The 19486-nt window shown below is 48.0% G+C and overlaps 7 protein-coding genes across 7 annotated transcripts; 5 read left to right on the top strand and 2 right to left on the bottom strand.

Moving 5' to 3' along the window:
• Positions 1-740: 740 nt before the first annotated feature.
• An06g00800 (uncharacterized protein) lies at positions 741-1571 on the top strand (the record flags this gene model as incomplete). Its single annotated transcript, XM_059748037.1, has 1 exon — positions 741-1571. The coding sequence occupies one exon, from the start codon at positions 741-743 to the stop codon at positions 1569-1571; it is 831 nt and encodes a 276-aa protein (XP_059603796.1).
• A 184-nt stretch (positions 1572-1755) lies between these two features.
• On the bottom strand, positions 1756-2484 carry An06g00790 (uncharacterized protein; the record flags this gene model as incomplete). Its single annotated transcript, XM_059748036.1, has 3 exons — positions 1756-1872; positions 2322-2393; positions 2482-2484. The coding sequence occupies 3 exons, from the start codon at positions 2482-2484 to the stop codon at positions 1756-1758; spliced, it is 192 nt and encodes a 63-aa protein (XP_059603795.1).
• Positions 2485-2614: 130 nt separating this feature from the next.
• On the top strand, positions 2615-5905 carry An06g00780 (uncharacterized protein; the record flags this gene model as incomplete). The annotated part of the gene is made up of 5 exons (XM_059748035.1): positions 2615-3001; positions 3507-3697; positions 3786-4927; positions 4960-5824; positions 5881-5905. 5 exons carry the CDS (start codon positions 2615-2617, stop codon positions 5903-5905), a joined length of 2610 nt encoding a protein of 869 aa, XP_059603794.1.
• Positions 5906-7818: 1913 nt separating this feature from the next.
• An06g00770 (uncharacterized protein) lies at positions 7819-9804 on the top strand (the record flags this gene model as incomplete). The annotated part of the gene is made up of 6 exons (XM_001390868.3): positions 7819-8049; positions 8112-8439; positions 8490-8561; positions 8611-9117; positions 9172-9332; positions 9400-9804. 6 exons carry the CDS (start codon positions 7819-7821, stop codon positions 9802-9804), a joined length of 1704 nt encoding a protein of 567 aa, XP_001390905.1.
• Positions 9805-11201: 1397 nt separating this feature from the next.
• An06g00760 (uncharacterized protein) lies at positions 11202-12937 on the top strand (the record flags this gene model as incomplete). The annotated part of the gene is made up of 5 exons (XM_001390867.3): positions 11202-11984; positions 12043-12164; positions 12219-12517; positions 12576-12677; positions 12744-12937. 5 exons carry the CDS (start codon positions 11202-11204, stop codon positions 12935-12937), a joined length of 1500 nt encoding a protein of 499 aa, XP_001390904.3.
• Positions 12938-14803: 1866 nt separating this feature from the next.
• On the top strand, positions 14804-15725 carry An06g00750 (uncharacterized protein; the record flags this gene model as incomplete). The annotated part of the gene is made up of 2 exons (XM_001390866.1): positions 14804-14966; positions 15028-15725. The coding sequence occupies 2 exons, from the start codon at positions 14804-14806 to the stop codon at positions 15723-15725; spliced, it is 861 nt and encodes a 286-aa protein (XP_001390903.1).
• Positions 15726-16894: 1169 nt separating this feature from the next.
• On the bottom strand, positions 16895-18149 carry An06g00740 (hypothetical protein; the record flags this gene model as incomplete). The annotated part of the gene is made up of 4 exons (XM_059748034.1): positions 16895-17086; positions 17147-17375; positions 17574-17990; positions 18049-18149. The coding sequence occupies 4 exons, from the start codon at positions 18147-18149 to the stop codon at positions 16895-16897; spliced, it is 939 nt and encodes a 312-aa protein (XP_059603793.1).
• Between the last annotated feature and the right edge of the window lie 1337 nt (positions 18150-19486).

Below are 19486 nucleotides of genomic sequence, written 5' to 3'. Positions count from 1 at the left end.
AAAGAGTCGAGAAGGAGATTTTGCCTGCAGGAGAGGAAGACCGAAGCTAATAAAAGGGGTGAATGAAATGAGTGAGTTCTATATTGAAACGAACGATTTAATGATGTGAAAGTGAGCGTAAGTGAGAATGAGCAACTGTGCCAGTCCTTGAGATAGACCAGAGCATATAGGCATTTATTTATAGATAGAGAAGGCCTGTCAGCTGTGGTCCAGTCTCAACCAAAGGGCATAGACATCCCATTATCCGTAGGTATTCATTACTACTAGCGGATACTAGTTGAGCTTTTTCGTAACTAGATGAGGGATTAATTTGGAACGACATCATGTCGGCTCGCAGCAATTCCTACCTCGATAGTCTCACAGGCTCCTGTTCAATAATCCGTATACTCTTATCTGTGACACCAACGCTAGTAGTCTTTCGCTAAAGCAAATTGGTATCCACCATAACCGGGTTATTTAGTTTGATTGCAATTATTGAGGTTGCATTGACTAGTAGTGGCCGGCGTTATGATCGGTTAGGCGCCATGGTGAACGATAAGGCCCCCAATTTTCGATAGGATCATGGCGAATTTACCACGCTGATTGTGGGAGAGGCCTTCATGGAAGATACATAAAGATACTAGTAAATCCCTGGTGTTCTTATTTCTATGCTGGTCTAATTGAGAATAATGAAGACCTTCCTTTCCATTCTCTTCTTCCAACGAGACTTTGAATATTCTGCTTTCGAAAATCTACGCACAATGAAGCCCGTCCTGCTTATCTTCATGCTGGTTCTTTCCATTGAACTTGGGCATTGTTCGAAAATGACCGGTCCTTTCGAAGCTCTTTTTTTCTACTATGCCTATCAGATCGATGCCGCAGCTGCAGCCAGAGCAGCCGAAGACGGGATCTCATATGAGGCCACAATCGGAGGTGACTGTATTGGTAGAGATTGTACCTTGGAGGCCTTTTTGAGAACGATCATGGATCCATATTATGCGGAAGATCTCACGCCCACTTCAACTGGATCCACTAGAAGCCCCGACGTCTATGCAACAGCCGAGGAGATTGATACGTATTGGAATTACAATGGTAGCGACTTACAGGCTGACGAAATCATCAAGAATGCTCCGGATTACTTTGCCAATGTGGTCAATGCTGTCGCGAGTAAAATACAAGAGGCTCGAGCAGTTGTGCCATCTACCGATCTGATGGACAAGGCAGTGGTGGCCTTGAAATGGGCGCAGGCCGTGAGGCTCAGTGAGATGATTGTCCTTAATGGGGAGCTTCAGGGTGCGAAAGCGCTGGCTTTTGCAGATAAGTACCCAGACGTCGACCTGCTGAGCACCCAACGAGAATTGGGTATTGACAGGACTGTGTCACCCCCATTGAAGATTGTTTACGCTGATCTTGATTATGCAAACATGGCATTGCTGGCATCGGACGGGGACATGACGAGAGTCATGAGTAATTACGATGACTTTCTCAAGTTTGCCCAAGCCAAACCTACCACCCGGGTTTACAGAACTCACCAAAATATCGTGAATATGTATCAGCGGGTGATACCGTCGCTGGAGGCGGGCTGTTCTTGAGGACTGGGAATTTGGGGAGTCAGAATTTATTTAATCTGTCTTTTATTGTTGTGTGTTCTTTTGTCTTGTCTTCCTGTCTCTTGTATCTGTCGCTACTGCGGAGATCATTTGTGCTCGTTTATTTCATGTGAACTTTATACTCTGGCTCCGGCTTCAGGATGCTATGTATCAAGCTTTCAGTCATTTAGGAAGACAGCAGATAAAGTAGTCTAACTGATAGGGGTGATGAGGCTAGCTGGGGACACCCCTGGACAGCGGATAGTACAAGGGCTTTGTCAAGTGAAGGCAACTCAGGATGCACCTGTAAATTCAGTTTAGCATGATGTATTAGTTGTTATGAAAGATAATAGCTTCAAATTGTAGCCGGACCAAGATGTGGAAAATTGCGAAATGGCTGGGCTGCTGCTAATTCTGAGAAACAATCATTGGCTGGGTAGCCCAGGCCAGATGGCATGGGAGTAGCAATCTAAATTACCGCGGAGTATCTTCGGCAAAAAGGAGGCGCAAACTTGAACACCTTACCCATTAGGATGGAAAAGCGACGGAGACGCTAGTGCGTCGGTACCCCGAAGGCTTAAAACTATAGAAGCAAGAATATGATGGTAGATCGGAAATGAGACCCTGAGAGTAGCTGTCTTATCTCGTCGAATATAGACGTTCAAGCGGATGTGGTATAGCGGCCCACTCCTCCTTATCAACACGGAGGTTCTGCCTAACAGGAATACGCGAGGCGCGGACTAAACGGCTTACTATACCTAAGATGTACATCGTGCCAGCGCACTCTGAGAGGGGAACAACCCTCACGCCGAACTGGGACAGCCACTACGACCTGAGTGATTACCTTCCAGGGATACTAAATTACAACGATAGTACCTAGAGCAAGTCGTAGGTTCTTGCTAAGATAACATACCATCATGACTGAACCCTCTGGATATACGTCTTGGGTGATGACCCTTGTCCTCGAGATGATATAAAGAGGCTAGATGAAGGAGAGACGCTCTATCTATCTATCGCCCTGTTCTAGTTAACTTTCACTCTACACAATGTTGATATCTCTCTCTACCTTTGTGAGCCTTGCTGCTCTGGTTGCAACAACCACTGCAAGCACATCTTGCATGGGTAGTATCTCTCACGATACTATTGCGTTCTTTAGCGGAGCTGCTTTGACATTCGGCTCTAACTATACCGATGCATCGGATTGCAGCCTGAAATGCTCGACCATTCCTGCATGCCGTACCTGGCTCTTCACCAGCGGTGGCCAGTGTGAACTTTTCCGACACTCTCCCGTGGCTACAGCAGCCAACCCAAATTTTTCCTACGGTGTCTGCAGGCAGGGGAATGACTCTTCTCTTGATGCTTGGCTTTCACACGCGGCCTCATCTTCTCATCCTATACAGTCTCCAACAATATCCTTATCTGCTGCTCGCATAGTAAGTAACCTCATGGCAGCAAATTAGTGCCGCAAGAATTTCTCCTTTCGACGGCTCCTCGCTACTGTACAAGATTTTACATGCATTCGGCGAAGCTAACTGAAAGCCTCCCATTTTCTCAGACCCCAAGTAACCCCGCTATCAAGCGACACCTGGACTCTCATAGACACGGTAGCCACCATAAGCACCGCGGGAACAAGTGGTGGCGGGTGTCGTCTTATTGGTACCTTGGAAGGATGGAGATGAGCGGCGGGCATCCTTAGAGACCCTTGCTTTCATTTGAGTAATTACCTGTCTTGTCTCTCTCTCAATCTGCTTGATCTATTCCGTATTCTAGCTATTCATGAAAACTGAAATTGGCATTTGTCTGTGTTCATTTTTAAGCATCTTTTGAAGAATTCGGAGATAACAATAATCGATTTTACGTATAATGGCACTCCTAGTGTCAACTCTTTTGTGGAATCTCGCATGGAAAGGAGCTTAGCAAGTTAGTACCAACCAGTAGTCCAATCTAGCGCCTGCCCATAATCATATGCTATGGGTCCGCCGTCTGCGCACGTCCGGCCGAAACGAGACTTCCGTCATAACACCGAGACATCATCCCAGCGGCGCACTACTAAAATACCTGGTCATTCCGTCGGTCTCTTCCGCCGCCAGTTTAACTATTGAAAAGCTAGCCTACGGCGCTGTTCCTTTGTTTGTCCATCATCTGTACCCAGCATCAGGCTCGGTTGAGGACAAACATGGATAGCGAAATGGATCCCCCCTTGCACTTTGATAACAGTGGATCGGGTCCACTTCGTGTTCCGGGCTTCAACGGGATCCCCCTGGAGTATGAGTTCGAGATCGGCCAGCGCTTCACACACGGGGCACGAGAGAATACGAAAAGGAAACCTCTCAGGCTGACCGCACCCGAAGTGAATATGTTGCGACTCATGGAGCGCATTACTGATATTCAAAACTGGGACCAGGGGGTCTTCGATGAAGATACTCTCTCCGCATGGCATGCACAGGCAATCTCCTGCGCAAATTTCAACTCTGACATGGATCTGGATGTCGACATGGACCTGGTGACTACGAGAGCATGGCTCTGGTGTGTTGCGGAGCTACAAGATAAGGCCAGAGCATTTCGTGACACTGGCCACGTTCTTGTCCTCAATTCCGACTCTGGCGTTTGTAAAGCCGATCGAGATGTGACAGGGACCCTGGTGCATCAACTCCAGGATGCACTTAGTCAAATTCCCAAGTGTAGCACGCATGATTTGGTGGACCCGTCACTCCACATGCTTATCTACGGTCGGACGACTGTTCTCAGTCATGGTGGTCGGGTTTCTCTTGGAGAGATTTCTAACCTGTATCCTCCCTCCGACCGGGGACAGACGGCACCAGTGCCAGATCATCCCCTGACTAAGCTTGGACCTTTTCCCCAAGTGTTCAGTCATCCCAGCGTTAAATTCAAATGCCGACAATACTCCTCCTGCTATCAATGGCTACCTTGCGACGTTGAATTCGCCGAGTCTTCGGGAACGGCGGTACGGATAGCATCGTACATCAACAACCTCCACCCGGTACATTCTGAAGCATATGCTTCCCTTGAAAAGCTTATCTCTTTGTCTATAGCGCCTTGGAATGACGTTTTGGTAAAAGGGTTTCGAGGTCGCACGCCCCGGCGGATCTATACGTACGGTGTCTCGGATAGTGAAGTACCCCCATGGGCAGAATACCCACCGAAGGACCTACTGCCAGTTGTGTGGAATCAAGAAATCACTCGACGCGCTTGGTCGCCAGAAGAATGGGAAGGCCATTGTGACAAAGTGAAAGACTATCTTCGGTTACCAGATGTGGATCCGAAATATCGCGTGTTCCCACCAGAGCCCGATGATCCACCCCAGGCCCAAGACCTTCTGAGTCTCATGACACCTAAATGTGGGCATCTCCCCATAGTGTTGAGAGGATAGTACAGGCGAAGTGGAGACGACTTCATCGGTTCTCATACCCCGAGCCAGGTGTCTCCTATACGTATGAAGACTGGAAAGCGGGGAAGACTGCAAATCCAATCTTCGGCCCATGGGAGTGTGATAGTAAGTATGACGTGCTTCATAATCATGATTACTACTTGGTGTCACTGGAGGAGCAATTTCGGCAGCAGGGCTTACAGGTAATTGTTCGGATATTCAGTATCGACCTGACGGCGAATGAGCCTCATTATCCCGGGGATCAAGAATTCCATGTGGATGGCATGCTCAACGAGCATATTGTTGCCACTGCCCACTTCTGCTATAGCTCGGAGAATATCACCGAATCCCGCATTTCGTACCAACAGAATGATAACTTGAGATTGCATGGTCACCAACCGGATCCCTTGTGCATCTACAAACTTTACGGTATGCCTCCTTGCCCGGCAGTTGGCGAGGAGCCAAAGGCTCTGAACCTTCAAACACTGGGCTCGGTCGCAGTCACTAGCGGTCGACTTCTCGCTTGGTCTAATACCTTGCGTTATAAAAAGCATCCTTTCTCCTTGCTTGATCCAAGTCGCCCAGGACATCAACGGTGCGTCGTCTTGTGGTTAGTTGATCCCCATTATCGGATCTGCTCGACTCGGAACGTACCCCCTCAGCAGCATGACTGGTGGCGCAATGCCATACTAGCGAAATCGACCTTGTTATCGACCCTTCCCAAAGAATTGGTGGATATGGTAATGAACGAGACGGGGTATTACCCAATGCATATTTCCGAAGCCTTGGAGCACAAGAAAAGGTCGGACGAAGAGAGGGAGGAGGCTCATCGGGCCCAGATGTCGGGGTTCAAGAATTATCGGCTCTGGTATGATTTAGAATACTGCTGAGCGGCTGTGTAGGGGTATACTTGATGTTCGATAGTTCACTTATGCTTGAGGCAGGTTGATCGTAGATTATGAGCATTCGCTTTCCTTCATGGGATTGAAAGTGGCATACTGTCTACCGGGCACGAAAAAACGTGTACGTTTAATATGGATTGACTAGTGACATAGTAGTTCAGACTGTAGATCAGTGCAAATATCAAGCCTGCTTTTCCCTGATGATGAACTGTGAGCATACTAGTGCTATTAGTAGACGAACAAATTCCGAACTCCGGAATGAACTTATATATAATCCTACGGTATGTGTTTCGCTCGCTCAGAGTCACGCTTTTTATGTAGCGCCCATTTGGTTTTATAAGTGGTAACTGAAGCGACACTAAGTATTTCAATATCTGCAATTATTGAAACAGCTGAACATACCAGCAAGTATTACGCAACTGTAAATGATATATTTATAAAGCACTGCGGGCATGATCAATAAGATTGATAATCAAGTTGTCTGTATACCATTCGAAAGATCGTTGGTTGCAGATCAGGTACCAGGGCCAATAGTAGCAACTGAGTTGACATATAAATGATATCTACTATTAATAGGGTCACTTTTACTTTGCATTGGTACTGGTTATCCCTGCTTGCCATCTACACGGCCCGTAGCTCGATAGCGACCGCTGCTATATTTATCAAGGCCGCCCTTTGGCTCCGCGTAAAACTCCACGCACTCTATAACTTGGCTGATAGAGAAGGGAGCACAGATCCTTTCTGCCAGCCTCGATATGGCATGGTCAATGCGCTTAATCGGCTTTCTCTGATTCCGCGGTCGCTATAATAGCCGGCGTTAATGGTAGCCGCTGCCGTGCCTGTACCTGTTGCCTGAGTCATACCTTTCTGTGATAACTAGAAAGCGATCAGCCTACCAGTAAGTCATGTACCTAATTTCCGCTTCCTGCCTTTAATATAGGAGAAGTATAGCTCTAATCGTGAGCAGCAAATCTAAAGAGTCTATGAAGTAATACGTGGGGTCCCATAAGCCGCCGACCAATTTTCCGGTTCCGTCCCGCGGACATTCAAGCTTTTCTCGGCATTCGGGGAGATAGAGCCCCGGCCTCGACTCGTCACACTATGATTCCTCACATAGCACTGTGGGATAGAGTAACGGGAAAGTAGGAAAACGAGAGATGTGGTCTTGACTGTGCCGTGATACGAACAGCATGTTGCAAGCGTTTGGGGCCATTTACTTCACAAGGCATCATTGCGGCAAAACGTCAGGCCATGTGTCAAGTATGCGCCTGTGTTTTCACCGCATCAGCCGCATTTCAACATGCAATGTTATTGTTATGTGTCATAGTGATATTCTAGACGGGGGGCTATTATGCCTATCACACCAGGTGAGAGCCTCGTGTGGGTTCGGGTTCCATCAAAATTAATTTTTTAGTACTTGATCTTCATTGACTCATCGGTTGCAGAGTGGGGGGATTCCCGCTCGGAACCCGATCAAGAAGAATCTGGGTTGCTTTGCTTTGCTCTTTTTTATCTCTGTTGCCAAGGGCCGTGGTTGGCCCACTGCGAACGGACACTACTCAGACCATACTCTTTTTTCAATGGAGTATCTTGTACGCTGTACGATGAACGGAGTACGTCCTCCGATCAGGGATCGGGTCTGGCGCCTAGGGGGTTTAGTATGCCCCACCACGCTGCCAGTCATGCTGTGACAATGGCTGTGAAGTTAGCTCTTAGGGCTGCAAACAAACGGGGGCGGCTTGCTTTTCCCGTGGTCCACGTTCCGATAGAAGCTTCTACTAAGGGCTCGCGGAGGGCGTAAGCACCGACTCGCCGTGTCGTCGCAATCACCAGTTTCTTAAGTCCGAATCTTAGTCTCGAAAAGTCCGAAAGTTCTGCATGGTATTTATCACCTTGGGTAGCTGCTACCCTTCGCTGAAGATGGTTTTCTTCACAGTATCGAATTCAAGCTTCATACACCATGGAGAGCGCAAAGCATAGTGAATCGACGTTACAGGCGCAATCTGTCGCCATAGACGACAAGAGCCTACGAGAAGATGTACACACCCCACCGGCAGAAGCGCCAGTTCCAAAACCCGATGAAAAGCCCGACGAGCCTAAGTGGCTCACAGGCCTCCCTCTTCTGATGGTCATGACGGCCGTCACACTGGTAGTGTTTTTGATGTTACTGGACGTGTCGATTGTGTCTACGGTAAGTCCACCGCTGAAAGTAACCAATGCGATTATTGTGGTACGCCAGTATTGACTCTTCAGGCTATTCCTCATATCACGAATCAATTTCATTCCCTCGATGATGTCGCCTGGTACGGTAGCGCATACACCATCGCAAGCGCATCGCTACAGCCTCTTACCGGAAAGTTCTACGGCAACTTCGTTCAAAAATGGACCTTCCTCGGCTTCTTCTTTGTGTTCGAACTCGGCTCTCTAATCTGCGGTGTCGCTACCTCATCTAAGATGCTCATTGTCGGACGAGCCGTGGCAGGCATGGGGTCTTCGGGCATGGTCAACGGCGCGCTTAATATCTTGGCCAGTATATTGCCCATGCATCGAAGGCCAATGTTCATGGGAATTATGATGGGATGTGAGTACACAATTTTGAGCTACAAGGTATGAAGGCTGACACTGGGGTAGTTTCTCAACTGGGACTAGTATGTGGTCCGCTCATCGGCGGTGCATTCACCTCGTATTCGACATGGCGTTGGTGTAAGTGATACTCCTCGGCCGTTTCTGGCGATATTTCTAACCATATCAGGCTTCTATATTAATCTTCCAATTGGTGCCCTGGTCGGAATCCTTCTCATCTTCACCAACATCCCGGAACAACATGCCAAACCGAGAGCTGCAGAAGTCTTCCCATCGGTGCTTCTCAAGAAGTTCGATCTCTTTGGTTTTGTGCTGTTCGCACCCGCCGCTATCGAGCTCCTTTTGGCTCTGCAATGGGGCGGAAGCCGATACCCATGGAAAAGTTCGACCATCATCGGCCTCTTCTGCGGATCCGCTGCGACCTTCATCGTCTTCGGTCTTTGGGAACGGCGCATGGGCAATGATGCCATGATTCCGGGACAGTTGGTGAAGCAGCGCATTGTTTGGAGCAGTTGCATGACCATGTCAATGATGTTCGGAATGACCATGGTCATGGCGTACTACCTGCCTATATACTTCCAGTCCGTGCGGGGCGAATCCGCCCTCATGAGTGGTGTGGACTTGCTACCCAATATCTTATGCCAGCTGGTCATGGCAGTGCTTTCCGGTGTCCTTAGTAAGTGACCTGCATCTACACCCCTGATGAATCAATTCACTAACATCCCTCCAGCCGGCAGACTAGGATACTACCTCCCCTGGGCCATCTTCGGCTCCATCATGACTTCTATCGGCACTGGTCTCCTCTCAATGCTCTCCCCCACCACCTCCACAAGAGACTGGGCCGGATTCCAAGCCATAGTTGGTCTCGGACGTGGCGCTGCCACTCAAGTAGTACGTTTATCCCCGCACGAACATCCCCCATCGCCACTAGAACCACCAAACTAATAGTTAAATCAAGCCCATGGTCGCCATCCAAAACGCCGTAACTCCCGCCCAAATATCCCCCGCAATGGCCATCCTCACATTCAGCCAAACCTTCGGCGGGTCCATCTTCCTCGCCGTCGCCGAGGTCCTCCTCACCGCGGGCCTGAGGAAGAAAATCCCCGAATACGCACCGAACGTCAACCCCGAGACTGTCATCGCAGCGGGCGCTACTGGATTCCGTGACGTCGTTCCAACCAAAGATCTTCTTTCGGTGCTGGTTGCGTATTCGAAGGCGATTGACGAGGTTTTCTATCTCTGTGCCGCGCTTTGTGTGGTTCAGTTCGGTTTTGTGTGGGGGATGGGGTGGAAGAATGTTAAGAAGGGTAAGCCGGAGCAGGAGAAGAAAAGGTCGGGTGAGGAGAGTAAGGAGGTGGTTTAATGGGGCCTTATGTTTTCATGAATTGGGATGCATTGCATGGTTTTGCGGTGTTGTGTTAAACATTATAGAGCTACGGTTAGCGACTGGTTCGTGTTAATGATAATTATCTCATCTCAGTCTTCGCATTGGCTACTTCTTGTCGTATGGATATATGATAACTGGCTTGACCTCGATGTTTTGTTCGTCTTTTGTTGGGCGATACAAGAATTTATCCCTGTCATGGGCCTGTCACGGGAGCAACCCGAGTTGTGTGCTGCAACGGCCCGAAGGGAAAGACCTCTCTTCCTCTTCGGACAACAAACGACACATTCAGCCAGCATGGCCGAAGTAGCCTCTAGTGTTGGCTACCTTCACATGTAGGTAGAGTTGTTATTCATTCCTGTTTTGACACCCTGGGACGAAAGAAGATTTGCGAGAAAGTTAGATCTGCCAAGCGTTGAAGCCTTTTCTCACAGAAGGCAATACTTCCTGCCGCATAATATCATGTGCGTGGTACTACGGAGTGACGAAGGCCTGTTCGTGGCGGGGTACAGCGCCTGGGTAAATGAAGACAAAAGACAGGTCAGATTTCAGCCAATTATTATTTTTGTCACATTAATCTCGCCTACCAATCCGGTGAGATAGTATCTACTTGTCACATTAGAAAGCCTAATAAGGAGGTGAAGAATGGTCGACGAAACATGTGATGATGTTATCGATGTCCACAAAACTCTAGAAAGGTCTACCGCTCATTCCGATGGTTCCGCTTACCCTTGAAGATCACCCGTTCTATCGCGAGAGAATTCTTGATTTCAGGGACTTTTAGTACAGTAAATATTGGTTGCACAACAACGACAATGGTCCTAGCCAAGTGTAATTCCATTCTTGCAGCGTATTGCACAAATACAACAGCTAGTTCACCAATCTTAGTCTGAATTCTAGATATTTCAATGTCGGAGGTTCTTACAAATAACGCCCAATCTTCATGTAGAATCATGCGTGTAACCAAAAAGAGAGACAGAGGACTTTCATGTACAGATTATCAAACACAAAGCAGATAACTTGCGGGACTGCTTGAGAAGGTACCTTTGTTTGGCCACCTTGGGTGCGCAGGTAGGAGCAATATCAATATAGATTCCAGCATCTGCAGCTACGTCATTCATGCTTCAACATCATCAGACGCCGCCCGGATATCCATCACCTTCGGACACTATAAATACTGGAATAACGCAGTGAGAAGTACTACCAGTGTAGCAGCTGGATACTACGAACTCGTTTGATCAGACGCTATGATTCTGGGGTCTCACCTCGTGCTTTTTGCAGCTGGGGCGCTCTCCTACCACCTCTTCTTCAAGCATGAAGAACACCACCTCAGGATTGTCCGTTACATCCAAGTCCTTGCAGCAACATTCCTAGGTATGGTGGTCTGCTTCCAGCATGGAAATCGACTTGACTTCAATTCTTCCCTCACCCAGGCAGCTCGCATCCAGGGCAGCTTTCTCAGCGGTTACTACACCAGCATTCTCATCTACCGCATATTCCTTCACCCCCTCAACTGTTTTCCTGGCCCCTTCGGCTGTAAGATTACCAGCCTTTTTCTCCCAGTTATCTTCCGACATAGCGAAGGATTTAGGCAGGTGCAGAGATTACATGATCAGTACGGTCCCTTTGTTCGTCTTCGACCAAACTACCTATCTATCGCGAACCCCAAGGCTGTAAATGTAATATATGGGCTGGGATCGCGGTGTATGAAAGCAGACTGGTACGACATTAGCTGTCCCATGGTGTCGCTACAGACTCTGCGTGACAGAAAAGCCCATGACGAACGACGCCGCGTCTGGAGCGCGGCATTTGGGGACAAGGCGGTTCGCGGCTACGAGCAGCGGTTGCTTCCCTATCTCAATCATTTGATGGCATACTTCAGCTCGCAGGCTGTCGCTAATAAGCCTGTCAACGTCATAAAATGGTTTGAGCTATATAGCTACGACTTCATGGGCGACCTTACCTTTGGAAGGTCGTTCGGTATGCTCGAGGCGCATCAGGACCATTGGGCCATAGACTCACTCAAGAAAGTGATGATACCGCTCGGCTTTGCCTTTCCTACGTGGTTCTTCCGAGTCGTTATCTCGATTCCAGGGCTTTCGCGGGCTTGGCAGCGGTTGTTTGACTTTTGTGGCCAGAGGATGTTGGAGCGAATCAAGGTTTGCCTTCTCTGAAGAAGTTAGCTTCCGAGCCTTATCCCATGTTGACAAGCTGCAGACGCCAGCTGAGATTCCTGACATTGCTTCCGTGCTAGTGGCGCCACTTAAGGGCCAACAGCCCTCACAGGAGCAATGGGAACTATTACGAGGGGACGCGCAGTTGGTTGTGCTGGCTGGCGGGTGAGAAAGCATAATAGCTCTCATGAGTGACTGAAAGACCTGACAACTCAGCAGTGACACAACAGCTACTACCCTCTCCGCCGCAGTGTATCAATTGGTACAGCATCCAGAGCAGGTGCAGCGGCTTCGCGATGAAGTTTCCCCGTACACAACCGGTCCGTCGCATGAGGTCTTACATGAAAAGATAGCGAACTTGCCACATCTTAACGCCATCATCAACGAGACTCTCCGTCTCCACCCGCCAGCCGCGACTGCGTTACAAAGGAAGACTCCGCCAGAAGGGATCATCATTGACGGGGTCAACATTCCAGGTAACATGACGGTAATGTGTCCACAGAACGTGCTAGGCCATAGTAAGTCCTTGTCCACATCCCCATATTGAGCATAAAGTTGATTGCATGTCACCCACAGGTGAAGCAGTCTATGAGCGCCCAATGGAATTTCTTCCCGAGCGCTGGTACCTGCAGCCAGAGCTGGTGAAAGACAAAAGCGCTTTTGTTCCCTTTTCCATAGGTTAGGCGAGATAGATCTCATCCCCCCCACCCCAAAAGCGATGGATACTAACAGACGCCTCGTTAGGCCCGTATGGGTGTATTGGGAAGCCCCTGGCACTGCTTACTATCCGCAACACCCTAGTACGACTAGTCACAATGTTTGATTTTGAATACGCCCATGGAGAGGACGGGATGGCGTTTGAGGGGAAGGCGAAAGATAGGTTTACAATGAGTTTTGGGGATTTGCATGTACTCTTCCGCGAGAAATCCGACATGTGATTCCAGGCGATTTATTTAATCATCTGTGATCTACTAGCAGCACTGAGACTACCTAATATATCTACCTAAAGGCCCATGAACCCTACTTCAAGTATCAATTTTTGGGGCTCGGGATAATAGGCCCCGATTCGTGCATGAAAAATCCGGGGTAGACTTCATTATGTCCCTCCAGCTGGAGATTTAAGCCACGATGCTAGCGTAGCCCCAAGAAAGAATCTACAGGGGTGCAGGAATGGGCTAAGCAATAAGCTGACAGGAGCTAGGTGAGTTTCTAGTTCCGATCCAGTCGATCATCTCAATGTCCTGGTCACTTGTAATTGGTATAGTATGTCGACCACTGCTTCTCATCTTGCGTTTATAGTCGCCAGAACAAGTCGAAGTTGATCGACTTGCCTAAATAGTGAATAAAAAAAATGCAGAATTCGGACGGTCTTGGCGGATGCAGGACTGACAGATGAGCTGGGAATGATGTTGGACGCGTATATGGCTGGTCTAAGAGATGTTTTTTGAATGGCCTTGGCGTTGGCTCTCTTGACTTTCATCTCTTCCTTACCTCTGGAGTGGAAAAATGTGGAGCAGAGTGGGAGTGAGACAACAAAGGAGGGTGTGGCACCGACTGAAGGAGATGGCGCTATGTAACACATGCATTTTCATGGGATGGAACTATAGTTTCATTATATTTATTCTATAGTGGAATGTATCATCAACTCCAACCACCAATTTTGTTAAGTTCAAGTAGAGTCAATTGTGCGAGAAAAGTAACAGCCCAGCAGATGTATGTTTGCCCAGAAAGGATTACGCTTTTATGGTCTCAGCGAGCCTACACTGGCGAACCCTATACCCTAGGCTATATTGCTCGCTACTTATTGGCTCGATCACGCTGTTATACTTGTTCGTAGCGGATGTACAGTACCTGTTGTATGGCTGGCTCCCAGTGCAGGCGGTATGACGCATTAGTGTTACCAACCAGGAACCTTGAAGTTAAGGTTTGCTGCCCTCCTCTTGGCAGCCATGCAATGATGTAATGAGGCGTTTATCCCTGGAAGAACAAGAGAGCAAATGATAAGAACAAATGTATGTTTTTAAAAGCAAGTTACATAGGCAAAATTACCGTTTCAGAGGTATGCTCTAGGAGCGATCACTGTTGATGTTATCGCATTAGCAACTTGGTCACGCCATATTTTATACAATCATGGAGAGATGATCCTCAAAGGGGAAAGCTTTCACATCGAAAAAAGTAAAATCAATAGCATGTTTACTGTGTTTATTTGTGAACACAGGATGTATCCACGGAACCAGGAGGATATCATAGCCGAAGGCTTACAGCTACCTGCGGTTTGAAGCATGTGCCTCTAGTACCTCAGAACACGGAAGATGCAAAGTCTGTGTTATACCGTGCTGAACTTAATAACTTATCAGTCTTTTCTGTAAGCTTGCAGCGCCTGGATCATGTTGCCTACCTATACCTTGGCAGGTCAGCTGCCCAGCCCTTGCGTCGATGATGACGGAAGCTTGACATATGTACATCCTTGGCACATGAGCTTCAAAACATCCCGACTTCCAACTCAGATGGGCTATTTTCTTCCCGTTAGAATGAAAGTTCTAGCTATGTACTTGTTATTATTAGCAGAGCGAGAAGATACATCGATACATATCCTCTATTGCCGGGCGCGAAGACCTGACAGATCAAATCAAGAGAGGGAGGCTGGTCGTGTTAGAGTTAGTAGAACCAAGATGTTATCACGACATTCCAGGGCAGTGCTATTGCGCGCTCGTCCTCACTCTTTTGCGTTTGGCGTCTCAAACCTGAAACATGAGAGATGGAGACCCTTGGGTTGCGGCGCAACATCGAGATACACACGGTCTATGGCTGGACACGCGCACGTGAAGGAAAGGCTGCCTAGAAGTGAGAAAGCCCAGGAGCGATTCCGAGAGTTCTCTCTTGCAGGAAAAGTATTTGCAGTGACGGGTGGTGCAAGGGGGTTGGGGTTGTCGATGGCCGAGGCATTGGTCGAAGCCGGCGGACGAGGTGAGATGTTCGCTTCACTCTTATGTATTGAGTCACCATAACTCACATCAACAATACACAGTATACTGTCTTGACAGGCTCCCCGAACCAGACGAAGAATTTCACGCCGCAGAGGCGCGCGCAAACCCAGACTTTGGGGGCTCTTTACACTATAGGCGCATGGACGTCACCGACGACGCAAACACCGAAGCCGTTATTGCCGACATCACAGCACAAAACAGCCGGCTAGATGGTCTCGTTGCAGCCGCTGGCATAAACTGTGTTGCGAGTGCTATCGATCACACGCCTAAGAACGTTGACGACGTGATCCACATCAACTATACTGGTGTCTTTCGCAGCGCTGTTTCAGCCGCAAAAGCAATGTTGGATGTGAAGTGCCACGGCTCCATTCTCCTTGTCGCAAGTATGAGCGGTATCATTGCCAACAAGGGCATGGAGTCTGCCATATATAACTCGTCTAAGGCTGCAGTAATTCAGCTGACACGGAGTCTAGCGATGGAGTGGTCTGAGATTAAGGAAGATGGCACCGGCGGGATTCGTGTGAACTGTCTTTGTCCTGGGCATATTGAGACGCCAATGGCAAAGATGGTTATGGAGAAGGATCCAGATACTCGAGATCTCTGGGCATCTGAGAATATGATGAAGAGGCTAGCAAGGCCGGAGGAGTTTAGGGGCATTACTTTGTTGCTTATGAGCGATGCTTCCAGTTTCATGACCGGTAGTACTGTGGTTGTCGATGGTGGGCATACAGCTTGGTGAAAGCTTGCCTAAATAGAATTGGCTGCGGTATGCTATGTTCTCAGATCTCATCACAGGAACATATGAACATCACCTTATCTTTGTTCGAAGAAGCACGATGCCCGACGATCCCAAGCCCCACGCCCCGGTTAAGGCCGGCCAAGAAGACAGTATACCGACGAAAATGGAGTCTTACTACATATAGCCGTTGTTCCATCCAAACTTGATTTCTAATCACCCTCTCAAACCCGGCTGCCCGCTTACGACTAGGATCATTAGCCTGTCCACTATGTGCCTATGAAAGCTTGGCTATTGGCAGTCCTTTCTACATCCATAACCCAATATAATATTGTAACTCTATCTGCGCCGCTTGGCTACAATAACTGTCACAGAATCGCCAAAACCATGAAGCAATAGGTTTTTAGAGGCTCCAACGGAGGAGACTCTCCGCGTCTCGAGGAAGCACCTATTCCAGTCCCCAGCCACTATGAGAGGTGGGGAATGACAGTGAAGAAGGTATTAAACCGTGAGCGAGGAGCGGGTTTGTTGTCGAGGTTGGAGGCGCGAGTACGATAGCTCAGTCGGGCCAGGCTGTGGCTATTGATGGGCGGATTTCTGTCATCGGGGCATGTCTGGTGATGGCGGTGGTAGTGGTAAAGGGCCGCACGGTACGAGCCTTGCAACTAGTCGGGGAGTTTTGATGGGAAGTAGCCAGTTGTGGGAGGAGATGAATGCGGCAATTGAGGTTAATAGGTTGAAGCCAGTGATTGATGAGATGTGTTTGGTCTAAATGACCTGAAAGATGCGTACCTGTAGTTTGAGTCGGGCCAGCATTATGGAAAGTGGTGATTTATAATGAGTAGAGAATGGTATTAAGGGTATTAGTTTCGTCCTCCATTTAAGACTTCAAGTGCCCCACTCAATGCGAAGACTTCAAAGTCATGTCTTCAGCTGACACAGATGAGCGGGCGATAAACGTCTGACAAAGCTGGTAGGTTAGAAGAATTTTATGGAGCCGGTTGGGACTAATAGAACGCATCGCAAAGGTTCGTTTGTTGTGATAAAATCTATAAACACAAAATCCTGCGGAATCAATACATAATCCTTCCAAAAACACAATCCTTGCGCAACAGCTATCGGTCCCTTGAAACAACCATATCCCAGAAAATGCCGACCTCTTTATCGACGCGTCAAGCTCGGACTGCCCTTTTCGACGTATCACCGATAGGATCGCCAAGGAACCATTGTGCGAACGTCTTGAACTCAGCCTTGTCCAAGGTTGTGAAGTCATAGGGTTTAGTGTGGCGCATCACCAGCTTCTCGCCATCATAATATGCCTCGATGACACGTGGGCGCCGTCTGTTTAATGAGAAGAGTAGGACCTAATAGTATAATTGATATTTTCCCTCCAATTGTGAGCGCAGGTATGGGGGTGCCGTTACCGGTGCTACCATGTCATTTACGAAGGCCTTCTGCTTTAGCTGGCCCAATATGATGCGGACGACGGTCAACACCTCGCCGTATAGTAGATGACTGTCATCTGCATCGAGGTCGTTGTGCATGATGCATTTAATATGTGGCCTGGCGGCTTTGGCGACATGAAAAATTGACAATGTGCCGAACTCCGGTTCAAATGTCCGGTAAAGGTTACCGAAGTCGTAATCGCCAACCCTGAAGACATGATTAGTAAAGAAGGAGGAAAAAAGGGGTGAGGTACTGAGGATTTACTGGTTGCTGGACCATACGCGTCGGATTGTGGGGAATTCGATCATCAACTTGCGAATGTATGACTGGAGGTAAATATAGATCAAACGTCCGAACTCACTGGACAGGGTGAGTCTGGCAGTGTTGTAGTTTCTATCGACATACTCTTGTGTCGGCTCTGGCAGGCCCTGAGGGATAAATGGACCGAAATATTTTGGCGCGAGCGAGTCGTTACCGCGAAAACTCAGAGGTTCAATTTGGACGCGGTACCGCTTGAGCAGGGTTTGGTCTAGGGTATAGTAGCCCTTATCTTCCAGAATGCTGAGGTCCCTCTCCAGGAGGGTGAGTGCTCTGCGGAGATTGTACCGATCGCGGGACTCAGTGACGGACTCCATGAGCACGGTCTTAACGCAGGTTATCAGCAATGAGAGGAACACAGATTGAGATGATTGTAGACATTGAAGGAGGGTTAGCAGAGGACTGGGAGACTTGTGTGTTCGCAGCCAGTCCGCGTTATACAAAAGGAAGGGGTATGAGCTAAAGCCGGATCTCGGCTGGTGGTAAACTTCGCCGACACAAAAACTGATTGGGTTGCCCCGCACTGGGTCTGGAGCCACCAAATGGTAGCCGGGTTGCTTACCGACTACAAGTCATCATTTCCTGCACGCCGGAATTAGCCGTAAGGGAGAATTTACGAGATGTTTTCTTTCCATCAATGATTCTCATAAACAACAGCCGCATAATTATATCCCAAGGTAGACAGGAGATCTACATCTCTGTGGCTAAATACGACGACAACTACATTGTCTATCTCGAAACTGGAAAAGTTCAAAATAACCCTTTCATAACTATCCACCAGTTCGGCCCTTGGAGCACCCATAGCTCCGCAGCCATGCGGGAATTAGGGCCAATTATTCTGGCTATCAGCCTTCGTGCCCAGCATTACTAGCCGGGGAAGATCACTTACATCCGAATCCTGTTCTCAAGTCTTGTACTTAATGAAACCTTGAAGTTGTTTATTTGTTTCTGCTTGTCTACTCGGTATAGAAATGTGTGCCTTTATTCATGGTTTCTGAAACCTTCTTCTCCGGTCCTGCTAATGAAATCGTTTGTATGATTTATTTCTTATCAAGACCATTCCACCTACGAAGCCAAGCGAAATTATCATAAACTGAACGGAGCACTGATTTGTGATGTATCGACATTGGCTTGATTCCTCTTTTCTTTTGACTATTTACCGGCCATTGAAGTGGAAGATGGTTTTCGGACGGTACTCGTGACACAAGGAGTATCTATTCGGCTGATTACCGCCTCATAAAGGCCGCTGCTACCTTCCTCACAAAATAGGCTTATGTGAGTTATGAAGAACATAGGGAGTATACTAGTAAGGGGGTTCCCTCGTCAAGTTGTAATGACTGATGGCAGGCCTGTGGAGTATATGGCTCCAGGGCAGGTCGAAGAGCAAAAGGATCCGCTACACTAGAAGTATTATTTGATGTGTTCATCGAGCGACCGCTTCAGCTTTGCAGGCCCATGTATAGTACATTCAGAACTAGTAGTATGCTGTTGTACTCACTGATAAATACGTAGTGAATATGGCTATGAACCTTCTATGTCCAGTGAAAAGAACAATGTGAACATATAAATGAGTGCTAGGACTATTCAAGAATCAAGTTACATCTTTTCCTGAACAATGCGAGTTTGTGTCTGATGAAGTAGCCATATTTAATTTTATATTTGGATTCCACCCTAATATCATTCTATAAATCTGCCATGCCTTCGTGATCCGATAGCCTCATATTCTGAGAATACATTCACACGAGTATGGTCGGTGCACCTCGTGACCTCCTCTTGTTGCTCTACTAGTTTGTACATAACTCACCCATCACAACATGTTTCTCAAGGCCTTAACTTTACCAGTTTGAAGATGTGCATACCTTCGAAAGATACAATCGGCTACTCAAGTACGACGACAGTAGCAACACCGAATTAACATCATGTAGATGGGAAGACCTCACATCCGACTAAGGCAAACTAGTGAAGCTACTTTAATACCATGAATATAACTCTAGTATACC

This window comes from Aspergillus niger (genome assembly GCF_000002855.4).
Source record: "Aspergillus niger supercontig An06".
NCBI classification, from domain to species: Eukaryota; Fungi; Ascomycota; class Eurotiomycetes; order Eurotiales; family Aspergillaceae; genus Aspergillus; species Aspergillus niger.
The sequence above is the reverse complement of the archived record's forward strand: the minus strand, read 5'-3'. Positions and strand labels throughout refer to the sequence as shown.